Source organism: Diabrotica virgifera, chromosome 4 (assembly GCF_917563875.1).
Source record: "Diabrotica virgifera virgifera chromosome 4, PGI_DIABVI_V3a".
Classification (NCBI taxonomy): Eukaryota; Metazoa; Arthropoda; class Insecta; order Coleoptera; family Chrysomelidae; genus Diabrotica; species Diabrotica virgifera.
Window position 1 is genome coordinate 66,036,359 of NC_065446.1, and position 15,378 is coordinate 66,051,736.

General features: G+C 31.4%; 1 protein-coding gene across 1 annotated transcript in view; it reads left to right on the forward strand.

Annotated features, from left to right (window-relative positions):
- Nucleotides 1-553: 553 nt before the first annotated feature.
- Nucleotides 554-15,378, forward strand: part of LOC114334385 (ubiquitin-conjugating enzyme E2-17 kDa) — a 34,779-nt gene continuing 19,954 nt past the window's right edge. Inside the window, exons 1-3 of the mRNA XM_028284422.2 lie at nucleotides 554-896; nucleotides 1,378-1,441; nucleotides 1,502-1,533. Of these exons, the coding sequence (XP_028140223.1) occupies nucleotides 873-896; nucleotides 1,378-1,441; nucleotides 1,502-1,533 (120 nt within the window). The 5' untranslated portion in view covers nucleotides 554-872. The remainder of the gene's footprint in view (nucleotides 897-1,377; nucleotides 1,442-1,501; nucleotides 1,534-15,378) is intronic.

Genomic DNA, 15,378 nt, shown 5'->3' on the forward strand with positions numbered 1-15,378 from the left:
AACGACCCAGCATGTTTTTCAAAAATAAGTTTTTGAAAAATTTTTTTAGTAATTTTTCAATGGATTTTGGGTATTTTATTACATTCTTGAGAAAATCATTAATATGTGAGAAAAATAGTTGTGGGCATAAATGGGTTAATAGTGTGAGCATTGATTATAAACACAAACACACACATGGGTGTTTATAATCAATGGTGTGAGGTAGGAATTTTTGTGTTGTATGTTTCCTACTCTGAATCTGTCAAAATTTGTCTGAGTTGAGCGAATGGAGTTTAGAAGAATTTCCGGAAACGTCAAACGTAAAATATTTTTAATTTTAATTGTGATTTATTCCTAAAAATTGTAATACACATTGTAAAAATGTTATTTTGATGTAAATGTTTGTTATTGTCTCTAAAATTAGGCTTTTTTGGTCTAAAACAACCAACCGCCAACCAGTAAACTTTTTTATTTTGCCATCTATGAATCGAAGTTCAAACTATCAAAATTTCTGACACCAAAAGCACTGCTACCAACTTAATTACTTCCAAGAACTGTCAATTTATTATGGAATTCTACTTTGTCGACTGGCACTAAAAGTCGCCACGGAAGTGATCAGTCATAAATTCTGGAACATTACCATTTTAAAGTGCATATTTGAGTGAAGACAGGGTGTTAAGAAGCATTTTAGTTTTTCTTGTATTTATTTCCGTCAATTTAACTGGTAATAAAAGTGGTTCTGGGTGGATGATCACGAAACCATATTTATTTGATTTACGTCGTGTCTGTGAGTTTTGAAGGAGGCCATCTTTGCAATCTCTATTAGAGGTCTTCAGCTTGCGCTTTCATTGTCTGGTGAAAAACCAGTATTTATTACACACACATTTCACCAAATGGCTTTAAAACGAATTAATAAGGTATGTTAATGTTTAAACTATCAGTAAATTAGCATTATATTTACGTTGCTTTACGGTAAAATGGTTTTTTTACCAGTTAAACGCCCTTAACGATTTTGTGAAGTAGAAATGTGAACACTTTTAGAACAACGTTTCTCGTGGGAAAGATTAAGTTTCATTGTGAAAATTTCGTTGAATAATTTATAAGGTTAATAACCAACATTATTTTTTTCGAAAATCTGTCATGACTGACATATTTTCGCCAAATTCACACTTATCTTTTGTCAAATCTTTACATAAAATGCCGGAATAAAGTAAATCTCAAGGAGAATATCCGGTTGAGCAATTAAATTAGTCATATGAATTGATTTTCCAAGTGAATATAAATGAAATTCATCTACTAGTATAGACACTAAATTTCACATGGATAACCTCACCATATTAAGCCCATGACTTTCAGGTGTCTATAATTAACCACATTCAAAACTATTTTTTTTTGTAGGAATTACAAGACCTCGGCAGAGACCCTCCAGCACAATGTTCAGCAGGTCCTGTAGGAGACGATTGTAAGTGTTAAGGGAATTTTCAGTGATTTAAGAAAATTTATTATTTTTTATTTATTCCAGTATTTCATTGGCAAGCCACAATTATGGGACCAGTAAGTACATACTTATTAGTTATTTTTTATCAGCCTAATAAAGTTATCTTGAATATATTTTTATTAGTGAAAAATTTTATTTTTAAGGTAGTCTCACAATAACATGTCCTTTGAGGTCATTGACATTTTTATTAGTTTTACCTTTCCAAAATATTTATGTCCTGTTATTTTGTATTAACCAGGGTTTTTTTTGTTTTCTTGTAGTAAACATTTGGAAAAATTTTCATCTTTTATAAAAATATTTGTTCTATAATTGTTTATTTATGACAATTTTTAAGCAGTGTGTTATTTATAAATAACAGTAAAAGTTATATGTCATTGTTTCTAGAAGAGAAATGAATCATACTGTTTTATGCTGATTCAAATATCTACAGGTTTCTTTATTTTTTAACCTAAAAATAAACCTTGTTATTGGAAGTTTAAATATATTACATTAGAAGTACCTATACATTACCTATTTTTATTTCTAAATCATATTACATTCTTCAATTATATTTCTTATTTCTTCATTATACAATTATTGTATTGTTTTTCTTTTGTCTTTTGAGGGTTGATCACATGTGCATAATAATTTAAGTAAAAAATCCATCTAGTAAACTAGAGATCCTTTTTTAACTGTAGTTTTATATCTGACTGTTATCCCAGGTTCACAATTATAGTGCCTAGGCTAGACTTATGCATAATTGTTGTATAAGTAGTAAACCAAGCAATAAACACAGCGGGAATTTAAGAAGTTTTGAACTTTTAATTTAAGTTTTGAATTTAAGAAGTTTTTGAAAAGGGCTGTGCTAAGCCCAAGTACTGTATGAATTTTATATGAGATATCATGATCTACATAGAATAATTAGAGTTATAAGATCATTGTCAATTTTTATAAACAAAAGTTACGCACATAAACATACAAAATTTAAGAAATAAAGCATAAATATGAACTATTCATTAAATGTTAATTCAATATTTAGCTACCAAAGGATATAAGAGCTTTACAAAAATATTAATGTGTGAGGTCAGTGTCACTATCATCTGCTAAATTATATACAATCTGCTGGTAGGGTCGACATGGAGGGGATATGACATGTAGACAGTGCTTCTCATGGTGGCATAATTTGTAAGCCATCCTCCATGAGTGATAAATTCAGTTCTTTTTCTTCACTATATTTTCTTACCTTATTAATGAAATCCACTTCTTCTTTTCAACCATTTGGAAACACAAAGAATCTACATACATACAGTTAAACATCCGTTAACTGAAACATCGTTTAACCGAAGTGGCTGACAGTTTCAATAATTGCGTCAATAAATAGTAAATTAAACAAAAAGCAGTAAAATTAAAGAAAATGAACATATTTAGAGAGTTTTTCTTAAAGAAATCTTCTGTTTTCTTTTGTGTTTTCCTTGATAACAATGTTTTGCTGCTGTATCTCTACAATACTATGTAATTTGATAAAAGAAGAATACAAAAAACAATGTTATTTTTAACCGAAATTCTTGATATCTGAAACGGCCTTCCCCCAATTATTTCGGTTAACAGAGGTTTTACTGTATTCCTCTTTCACTGTAGTGTTTACAATCCGGGGCAAAGCACATTACCATTTTTATTAAACAAAATACAATGGTTTACAAAAGTCCTTAACATTTGCTTGGTGAATATCACTAAAAAACTAGGCACATGAACATACAAAATTTAAGAAATAAGGCATATTTATATGAAATATTTGTTAAATAATAATTAAATATTTATTTACCAAAGGATAAAAGACCTATACAAAAATATTAATGTGTGAGGTCAGCTCTTACTATCATCTCCTAAATGAAATACAATCCGCTGGGAAGGTTGACATAGACGGGATATGACATGTAGACAGTGCTTTTCATGGTGGCATAATTTGTAAGCTGTTCCTCATGGGTGATAAATTCAGTTCTTTTTCTTCACTATATTTTCTTACCCTAGGAATGAAATCCACCTCTTCTTTTCATCCAGATCCTTGAAAATACAAAGAATCTACATACATATCCATCTTGTACTGTAGTGTTTACAATCTGTGGCAAAGCACATTACCATTTTTATTATACAAAATACAATGGTTTATAAAAGTTCTTAACCTTTGCTTAGTGAATATCACTAAAAAACTATATTTTATAGAAGTTTAAGACCGCATTATGGTGGTATTATCTTAAAAACACTTAAGGAGAAAAAGCAGCAGCGGACATCACACTTCTGCTTTTAGCCTTATTTAAACTATATTTATGTATTATATAAAACAATTTCTACCATTTTTAGGAGTATTTGTAGCAAAATTCTAATAATGAATTGATATATTAGCACAAAATTAATGTGCTTCTTCTGTGTTATCGTTATCACAATTTCATTGTAACAATATTTTGCTAATAATATCACAACTTCTAACAACTCCCTCGCTCAAAGGCTATTTTTCAACTGGTTGTTTTTCATGTTCAACATACATTGCATTTTACGATATACAACATGTAAATTTACAGATTAATTTATAAACACTAATTCTCTGAAACCCTCAAAATTAACTGTAGTAATAAGGTAGTAAAGATTATAAATTTTAATTAGTTTACCAAGTTCCAATTCTTAGAATTTAAAACCTTCAACATTCGATAATTAATATTTAGTAGGTCCTGATAACTTATAAATTGTCAACAATAGAAGATTTATTAGGGAATTATTACTGTACCATCATTTTTAACACGTTAAGCGCCATGGCGGTACCTAGGGACCAATGTAGGAAACTCCCTATATACCATGCAGGTCCCTAGGGACCGCTGCGTAATGACGAAACTGCTGCTTGGCCTGGGGGGCATTTTTTCAATATTGTGTCTGGCACTTAATCTGTTAAAAGGCCATTAGGATAATAAAGACACTATATTTGACGCTATGAGAGGCAAAGTGGCCTAACGCACAACCCACAATTATGGTAAAATTTAGCTGAAAAGACTAAAAGCTTTTTAGTTAGGCCACTTTGCATCTCATACCGTCATTTGTGAACGTTCTACACATTAGTTATGACAGCTCTCTTCCTCTCTGGTGTCATCCTCTTTTTAAGTGCAGAATCCATTAAAAAAATTAATGTTTTTTGTAATGTATTTTGTTTTTTTGTCGGAGCATTTTTCCAATATTTTTTAATCAGGGCCTGGATTTTTTATAATTACAAATAAATTAATTGATGGGGCACCTTATTTTATTTAGACTTTCGCGTGTCAAATATAAAATAAATATACAGTGTGGTTAGAAAGTTGTAAGTCGTATTTCAATTTTTTCTTCTACTTCGAGCTCTTGCAATTCACATAATTTCAGAATTCAAATTCAAAATTTTAACACAAAAACATTTTGCCAAAAATTCAAACTATACCACTAATTTTAGTTTTCATGATTATCTAAACATACAGTTGAAAATATTAAAGCCACATCAAAGTTCAAAAACATACAGTCCCTGCTCAATTTATTAGACTCACCCTAGAAATATCGGTTTTTTAATTTGAAGCACCTTAAAAGTATGTTCAAATTCATACAGAACTGCTGAATGGGTTAAATAACAATTATTTAATAATCGTGCTACATAATTAAGTTAAAAATTTTGAAAGTTTTTATTGAATTGTGAAGAATTGACAGATGGTAATAGAATGGGGTAAAAGTGTGCAATGACTCAACTTTTTTCAACTTTGGTTTTTTAGCTAAATTACTGATTGATGATCAATTTTCGTAACATTTGCAGTGGTGAGTGTTAATATTGCTCTATTTTAATGTTAGTTTTTAATTTGTTTAATTTATTTTAAGATATTAATAGAAATATGTTAATTTCTAAAAGATGAATATCTTCGATTACAATTTTTTCATATGGGTGATTGTAAAGATTTTTCTTTTGAGCCAATCTCTTCTGTTACTGCTCTATTAGAAAATATCCCATGTTGTCGAAGAGAGTGATGGATGTTACTCGTCAGTTCAAAGGTTGGGTCAAAAACCTAAAGAAAAACAACCTGTTACATCAATTTGAAATGGTTGATATGCCAGAAAGATTTCAGTCACCTCCAGAGGGCAATGAATTTTAGAGAATTCAGTTGTAAAATACAGAAGAGTCATCCATAGTGATATAAGGAATAAATTGGAAGAAGCTGAGTGTTCAGTATTGGAGTCCACTGTACGCCGAAATTGCTACAGTATCGGAATAAAATAGCATAGGCTAGTTAAGGAACCAAAACCGTCACCAGAGATGTTCAAGAGACGCTTAGTTTCGGTCAGTTTGCATAAATATTATATGACTAGAGAGTTTTTATGCAAATTGGCGAAACTAAGCGTTTTTTGAGCATTTATGGTGATAGTCGACTGTTTAGTTGGTTCCTTAACTGACCTCTGATCTTTGAATCCCATACCGTACAGATTTCGGCGTACAGTGGACTCCGATACTAAACACTCAGCTTCTTCCAATTTATTCCTTATATCGCTATGGGTGACTCTTCTGTATTTTACAACTGAATTCTTTAAAATTCGTTGCTCTCTGGAGATGATTGAAATCTTTTGCCATACCTACCCCTCCAAATCGATGTAACATGATGTTTCTCTTTAGGTTTTTGACTCAACCTTCTAACTGATGATTAAGGTACACCACATTTTTTGCTATTTCTCTTTAACAACATGTGGTATTGTCTAATAGAGCAGTTATAGAAGAGATTTGCTCAACAGAAAGATCTTTACAATCACCCATATGAAAAAACTCCAGTACAAGATTTTGATGTTTTAGAAATTAACTTCTAATTAAATTCTATTAATATCTTAAAATAAATTAAACAAATTAAAAAACTAACATTAAAAAGAGCAATATTAACACTCACCACTGCAAATGTTACGAAAATTGATCACTAATTTAGCGAAAAAACCAAAGCTGAAAAAAGTCGCGTTATTGCACACTTTTACCCCATTATATTGCCATCTGTCAATTTTTCACAATTCAATCAAAAGTTTCACAATTTTTAACTTAATTATGTAGCATGATTATTAAGTTGTAATTGTTATTTAACCCATTCACCAGTTCTGTATGACTTTGAACATACTTTTAAGGTGTTTCAAATTAAAAAAACTGAATTTCTGGGGTGAGTCTAATAAATTGAGCAGGGACTGTATTTTTCATTTGTAGTCAAAAATTACTATATAGCACATGCCAACTACCATATTTTCCAGTGAATTGCCAAAAACTGATAAGGAGTTACAAAATGGGTATTTCTAACATGACAACGTCAGAAACACATTATTCAAAATAGATATATTCATAGAAATCTTACTAAAATTTTTGCTGGACTATATTGGCAATAACTTTTAATTCATATAAAGATGTGTGTAAGTTGTTCTTAAGTTTTGTGTGCAATATTTGTGGAAATTTGTCTTTTCTTGTCTAAAAGGTACTCATCCAGGCTTGTTTACTTTTGTGCATTAACTTGCTGCTTGGGTTATCTATACTTGCTCTTCTTCTTAGACTTCTATCATCCATTTTTGGACATACATCTCTCCAACTCCTACCATGGATCTCTATCTTGAGCAACAAACTTTTCATTTGACAAATTGGAAATTGGAATTTTACTTGGTTAATTAGCACCTTTGGATAAATATCACTTAAATGAATGTGAGTGCCCATGAAGGTTACTGCGCTACTGCTTGTTTGGATTTGATTTCAGTTAATATTGCAATTTTGTAAAATATACAGAAATATTAGAAGGTATTAGAATAATTATTATGTTATTCTAAATATTTTAAACACTCGGTATCTCATAAAGGAGTAAGTTTTTGTCATAAATATACCCTATTCCACGAATATACGACTGTTTTGGATTATCGTGACAAGAAATATTGTACTGTGCAAAATATGAAGAACGGAAGTAAATTGTAAATTACATTGTTGTTTATTGGAATAATTATTAGAGCAATCTACTTTCGTGCTTCTTATGTTGCACGCTGAGATATTCGTTGTCGCGATAATCCAAAACAGTCGTATGTTCATGGAATAGACTATAAGCGACGTGGTAGTAGAGGATCCGATATAAGGTCGAACTGCACTGATCTGTTAAATGGATAAAAATTATTTGATATACTAAATTCGCTAATCTGAGACACAACTGTGATTTTAGTAATTTTTTTGGGAAGTTAGGTTGCTAGACGTGACTGGAAATTACTACACAACCAAACATACCTGCTCATAGCAGGTATCTAATATTAATGTATTAATGTAATGTAAATTAATAGTAAACAGATATAAATAACATAAACCTTACGCCAATCAATAATTATTTAGTTACACCATTATAATGGTGTAACAAAATGAGAAAATTATTTATTGTACAAAATAAAAATATTTTAAAGAAATAATTTTACAAAATTTTTTGAGTTTAGTATACACTTCCACTATTTCCAATAATTCTTCTTTTTTTAATGAAAGATTAAGTTGATTTGAGCAGTTAATAGTGCAAGGTAGGATTTTTTTGCTGTAGGTTTCCTACTATGAATGTGTCAAAATGAATCTCGGCTGATCGAATTTAGTTTATGCAATTTAGTATGTTAACATCTGTACATAAAAAACAAGGGGTGTCTGATATAATTTTGTTCTGACTATAATTCATTAATAATTAAAAATTACTTTTTTGTAAAAAATATATTTTTTTCCCGGGCAGATATTGTTTTAGATAAGTTGGTAATTTTCGAGCTATAAACAATTTAAAACTAAAAAAAAAAACGAAAACTGACGATTTAGGCTACGGCTCCACGGGCTGGAAATTGACGCTAGCAGTAGCCGCAAAACGAACTTAAGGTTCCGCAGAACGGAATTGGAATAGCCGAACTGTACCGACTACAGGACTTGTGCGTAGTCGGTTCAGTTCGGCTATTCCTATTCCGTTCTGTGGAACCTTAAGTTCGTTTTACGGCTACTGCTAGCGTGAATTTCTCGCCCGTGGAGCCTTAGCCTTACAAGGCTCAGAAACAGAAGTAATAGCTATTTGTATAACAAGGGAGGAAAGTGCTACTTTTCCTCCCGAGAATGAAGTTACTGCCCGACGCGTAAACGACGCGTCATCATTCAAGGGAGGAAAAGGCACTTTACTCCCATGTTATACATATGATGTTTCCACCTTCCTCAAATAACAAGCCATTTTTTCATTTTTAAATAATTTATTTATGTAACTAATAACTAATACAATTTATTAGAAAACTAAAACTAACAAGTAGGTACAGCAGAACAATATAAGTCAAATTATTAATGTAAACATTGTTAAATCACAATAACAATTTACTGTTTGTTACCATTCTGTAAAATACAGGGTGTTCTATAAATAAACGTTAAAATGTATAGATACTTATGTAATAGATAATAGAATATTGTATAGGGCGTCAATACATACCATGGCGTCACTTTTACTGTTACTCCCTAGGGAGGAAAAGCACGACTTTGCTCCCTACAATCAGGTCCGGAAAAGTATACTTTCGGTAGAGGTAGGTGAAAAAAAATATTATTTGCCGACCGGAATAGGAATAGATCTGAGCATACTTTACTTGCTTCTTTATAATCAAATTTTTCAACAAATCTTACGAATTTTATTATATTATGACTGAATAGTGATAATTATATTATAACTGAAAAATAAAATTCGTAGATTTGTTGAAAAATCTATAAAGGACTTTACTATAAGAAGGCAAAGAAAGTATGCTCAGGTCTATTCCTATTCCGGTCGGCCTGTACCAACATTTGTTGATGCTTCTTTTTTCGTTTGGTATATTCGCTATTTTTTACTAATGTAAGTAATAATATAATTATAATTAATTATTCCTAATAATTCTTAGATAATTTCTTTAATTTAATTTGTATTTTGAAGCAGAGTAAATCATGATTTAAGTTTATATGCTTTTGATATGCCGGAGACAGCGCTATAACTACTTATTATCCCGTTTGGACCTTAAGGGCATAGGCGCAAAATTTCGTGTCAATTATGTTTTAAATGCATTCATTTTTTTCGAATCCTGAGAGAACTAATACATATTTTTGAAAGATTTAAACACAGAATGAAAAATTGCATTATTACCGAGGGCCGAGTCCCTGAAAATTTAGTGTGATTTTTAATTTAAAATATTTCATTGAAAAGAAACTTTGGTTATTATAAGGGGGTTTCGGCCCTCGGTAATCTTTCATTCTGGATTTAAATTTTTCAAAAATACTTACTGCATAGTTTTCTCAGGATTCGAAAAAAAATGAATGCATTTAAAACACATTGCCGCGAAATTTTGCGCCTACACCCTTAAAAGGTGATATAAGGGACCCGTTTTAGGTTCTATACATATTACAAAGGCTCAGTAATAGGTGGTTCTACCTCCCATACACCTCGCTATATGATTTTATTTCTGATATGTGTGCCACATTTTTTATTTATATACAAATTTACATTTATCAATTTTTATTGAAATGCTTTTTAATGTTATCAGATTAATCACCGTGATATAAATACTGGAAATACGCTTTGAACTGATTAAAATAATATCGTTAATTTGCGTCATGTATGGTTTAGAAAAACCACATTAAACAAACATGCTTAAAACTATTTTGTCAAATTGTAAAATTTCCCAGAGTGGAAATCGAAACAGTAACAATGTTCAAAAATCAAATCAAAATCAGTAACAACGTTCTTTAGTCTTTTAGTACATATTGCATAAAAAAATTGTTTTAAATTTTTCAAATTTGGTTTCAAATGCTTGGTTATTTGTGTATAAAAGTGATTTTGTTCAGCGACCTTTAACATTTTAGATTGTATATTTACAGAAACTTTTGTCTATTTATACTTTTCCATATGTGTAATAAATAAATTGATACCAGTTTTTTATTATTTTCATTAGTATTTTTTAAATGTCCAGTTTTTGCAAACATCAAAATGTGCTTTCTTGTCTATTTGTTTGTTGTATTAATACTACTTTTGTTTCTATCTAATTTCTGTTTATCAGAAATTTGTTTTTAAAATTTGAAATATTTTTTATCGTTGTGTAATGTCAGATCTGTTTGTCTTAATATAGTCTGTACTTTGTTTTTAAACCAGGTGGAGTAAACTAAAAAGACAGATTCACATCCAAGAAAGTCACTAGAAAAATTAGCAAATACATCTTCTTTTTTGGTTGATCATGTCAGCCTTCGACGGTAATCCATAAATATTATATTATACTAATATGTCGCTAAATAGTTCTAAAAACAACTGCTTTTTTATATAAAAGCAGACTAAAAATCTAAAAATTTTAGAAAACACAAAAAATCACTGATATAACTTAATTAACACGTTGACCGACAGTGCATCAAATGTATAAGCAAGTGTTGTGACCCTATGGGCCGGTTGTTCGAACGCTAATCAAGAAGTTGGTTATAATCAAGTCCTTTTAACAACCATCAAATAACAAAATCCGTTGTTCGTACGCCAATCAGTTGATTGTAATCAATTATGTTAATTATCATTATGATAATTAACATAATTGATTGATTAATTAATTATTAATTAACAACAATTATTAACATACTTGATTAACTAATCAATTAATCTCATAATTGTAATCAATTATGTTTTCAGCAACCCAATCAAAGTTGACATTGACTTTTGGTGACAGTAATGAAATATTTGATAATGATCAGTTGATTCCATTTTTGATTAGCGTTCGAACAACCGGCCCTAAATGTATTTGGCAAAGTAGAATAGGGAAAAATGCAACGTCTATAGACGTTGTGTCACATTACATCAATGGAAATTAGACGCCTATGTCTATAGACGTTCTGTCCGTCAACGTGTTAACCTATGAAATTCGAATAGTGTCAAAATTTCATAACAGTGGAGAAAACTTGCCCGAGGTTGGACCAATTAGAAACAAGCATTACAGCGTGGTAAATTAGAATTACTCATCCTGGTTTAAAAACAGAGCATAGTCGTCAGAGATTTGACCTCTAAAAATCATACGAACAATCTGATTTTTCCGATAATGTCAATTTTGGGACCCCGAAAAGATGCAAAAAATTTGCCGCTTCTACCCCCGGGCCTCCCCCTAAACGCCCCCTCGTAGGGTGGAAAACGGAAAACATCTATTTATGAGGAATCTGTATGTAGAACAAAAATGTTTATTAGCACTTTTTACTTATGTAGAATGAACCGTTCTGTCAGAAACAACACACGGTTCCCGGGAAGGGGGGCTATCGTGGGAGGTCTTGTCACTGGGAATTTTCCGGCGGCTACTTATTTCTGAATGATTCTTTAGTCAAAATTCACTGCGAGCGAAATCGCAGCACGTTCTTTTTTTAACTAAGCGGGAAATGAATTTTTCTGCACAAAGCTCTACTATTCCGTAAGTATTTTACATCGTTTGAAATTCACATTGCATTACCAATATTTTTTTCTGTCAAAAATCATCAGAAGTAGTTTTGGGAACATTAATACATTGGCCCAAATTTTTTCAGATTTTTCTGACTACAAGACCACTTTTTGAGGCTTTGAAAATTATTTTTTCACTTTTTTGACACTTTTAAACGCTTTTGAGATAGTGCTCTTTTTCCGGGTGTGATTATATAATATATACTTTATACAATTTAAAGATATTATTAATATGTATACAAACACAAAAAACAAGCTTAAATTATACGCCAATTTGAAAAATTAACTAATATATAAGTGGGGTACCTATTTTTGCATTACAGGTGTTACAGGTAGAAATTTAATAACATACATAATATAATAGCAAAGTATTTTCAACTGTGTTTGGGTCAATAATAAATAATATCTAGTTATGATGTAGGTAGATATTCGTCTAATATATAAATAAAACAATATTATCTTTTTCTTTTTTAAGTACCGTGCCCAAATTTTAGGCGTGGGTAGCTTCCATGACAATTTGCCGATATCGTTTTCGATCTTGCGCGACATGTAACAATTGATCTGCTGATAAGCCAGTCCATTGACGAAGGTTTCGGAGCCACGAATATTTCTACCTACAAATTTCTCTTTTTCCGTCGATCTTTCCGTTGAGTACTAACTGCAGCATCCTGTATCTGCTACATCTCATTATATGGCCGAGATACTCAAGTTTTCTCTTTTTTATCATCTTGATTCAGTTACCTTCGCCTTAACCTACTCTGTTTAGGACTTCTCTGTTTGAAATGCGTTGAACCCAAGATATTCTGAGCATTCTACGATATGACCACATCTCAAAGGCTTCCAACCTGTTCATAATGTTAACCTTCATGATCTAAGTTTCACATCCATATAGTAATACAGGATACACATAACATTTTAGAAATTTGATTTTTGTTTCTAAGTTTCATAAATGCTCCTCTTACAATTTATATACGAGTTTTAATTTCTTCATCCGGATTTAGTGTCTCGTTTATCCAACATCCTAAGTATTTAAAATGGTTAACTTTTGTTATCGGCAATTAGTTGCATAGGGCCGACGTCTTCTCTGCTTACCACAAGTAGCTTTGTTTTTGTTGTGTTTATGCTAAGTCCGTTATTGGAGCATTCTCTTGTGGCTCGATCTATAAGGAATTGAAGATCTTTGATACTTTTAGACATGATCGCGATGTCGTCTGCATATCTAATGTAGTTAATAGTTTTTCCCCCGATTCGAACTCCACATTGTCCTTCCAAGGCTTCGTCAAAAAATATTTTAGAGTATACGTTAAACAAAGTTCGGGATAACACACAACCTTGTCTGACACCTCTTTGAATGCAAATTTTGTTTATTTCTTTGCCATCTACCAGAATAGAAGCTTCTTGATTCCAATATAGATGTTGTAAAGTCTCAGATCTTTATCATCTATTCCAATCATTTCTAGATATTCAAACAGCCTATCATGTTGAACCCTATCAAACGCTTTCTGAAAGTCTATAAAGCAGACGTAAATTGGTAAACAATATTATATGTATATTATTTATTATTGACCCAAAAAAACTCGAAAACACTTTGCCATTATAATATTATGTATGTTCTTGAATTTTTTTTACCTGGAAAAAGAGCACTATCTCAAAAGCGTTGTGTCAAAAAAATGAAAAAATTCAGGCTAATGTCCCTAAACTACTTCTGATGATTTTTGACAGAAAAAATATTGGTAATACAATGCGAATTTCAAACGATGTAAAATACTTATGGAATAGTAGAGCTTTGTGCAGAAAAAATTCATTTCTCGCTTAGTTAAAAAAAGAACGTGCTGCGATTTCGCTCTCAGTGAATTTTGACTAAAGAATCATTAAGAAATAAGTAGACGCCGGAAAATTCCCAGTGACAACACCTCCCACGATAACCCCCCTTCCCGGGAACCGTGAACACTTACAGAGACCGGCGATTTTGATTTTCGGAATTTTTTTAACAAAATTCGTAACAACTCGATGGTAAAAACTCGATATATTTTTTGGTCCTATCGACAAAAATCTAAATACGTATTAAACGTGAAGAGTGTAGCTTTCGTGTATAAGTTTTGCATTTTGTCGAAAATGAGATCAGTTTCTAGAAAGCTGTTAAATAAATAAAAGTTCCGCGATACTTGCCATTTTTGATGATTCTCGTATGTATATAAAATGTATTGCTTCCATTGACCGATCACTAAGGAATTTCAATTGTTAAAGCCTAAATAATATTCCATACCTCGCAACATTTAATTTCGATTTTTGAGTTTTTGGCAACAAATACGAGGCATTTGAAATACAGTGGAACTTGGATATTACGGCCTCGGTAATTACGTCACCACGTCAATTTTTAATAGGTCCGGCCAAAAACTATTCGATAACATTATTAAAAACCCCGTTTTAGCGGTAAAAATGAAGTAACCCTCGTCTATAGCGTCATGAAATTTTACAGTAGGTTATTGTTTTTTCATTTTATGAAGAATAAAGTGCAATGCGTTTCCAGCTTTGCGACACTGCTCCTTCCAAGAATGTGAGAAAGACCCATTATCCTTTTGTGTACAGTTATGTGACCCTGGCAGTTTATGATTTCTTATTATTTGTCGGTGCCATAAAGAGTCAAATTTTCTGCTGTAATAAAATAGTGCGAATAATGCTGTAATAAAATTTTGCCTGGTTAAAATTTCATTTTTTTCTACCTCTTTTATAACGTCACTCTGATATAGCGTCATTTTTTTACTGGACCCTTCAATGACGTTATAACCAAGTTCCACTGTATGCCTAAAAACGCTGAATTTAAACTTCCACGTTACAAACGATCTGAAACCTTTCAAACTGCTTCTTTTCGATAGCACAAGTACGTTTCGAAATTACACAACTTCAGCTATAAATTACATAGTCTAGGCGCCAGAGGGGTCACCGTGTCCTTTTCAGTTCTGATGGACAAACTCAACGGTTTCTTATGGATTTTTGGCTGCTGATTACGAATTTCAAGGGTGGATTTCGATCCGAGTGGTCAAAAAATTGTTATAAACAATTTAATTGTTTATAAGGCTCTGGCTCATAAACTAAAAGAGATAAAAAAATGTTTCAAATAATAGTATATTGTACAACAAGAGAGAAAAAAGACATATTTCTCACGAGCGCAGAAGTTTGTTGGCACGAGCCGAGGCACGAGGCGAGTGCCGCAAATCAAGCGAGAGAGAAATATGTCATTTTCTCTCGTGTTGTACACTGTACTTTTTCTATGGATGCGTTTTTGTCAAGAGTTCAAACCTCAAAATTAAATAATTTAGGTGCTTTTAGGTATATTATATGCCTACATTGAAATAAAATACATATATACATATAGGTATTTAATATTCTTAATATTTATATACTTTATTTATTTAAAATTATAATTCACAGTTGAACAGTCTTAAATGG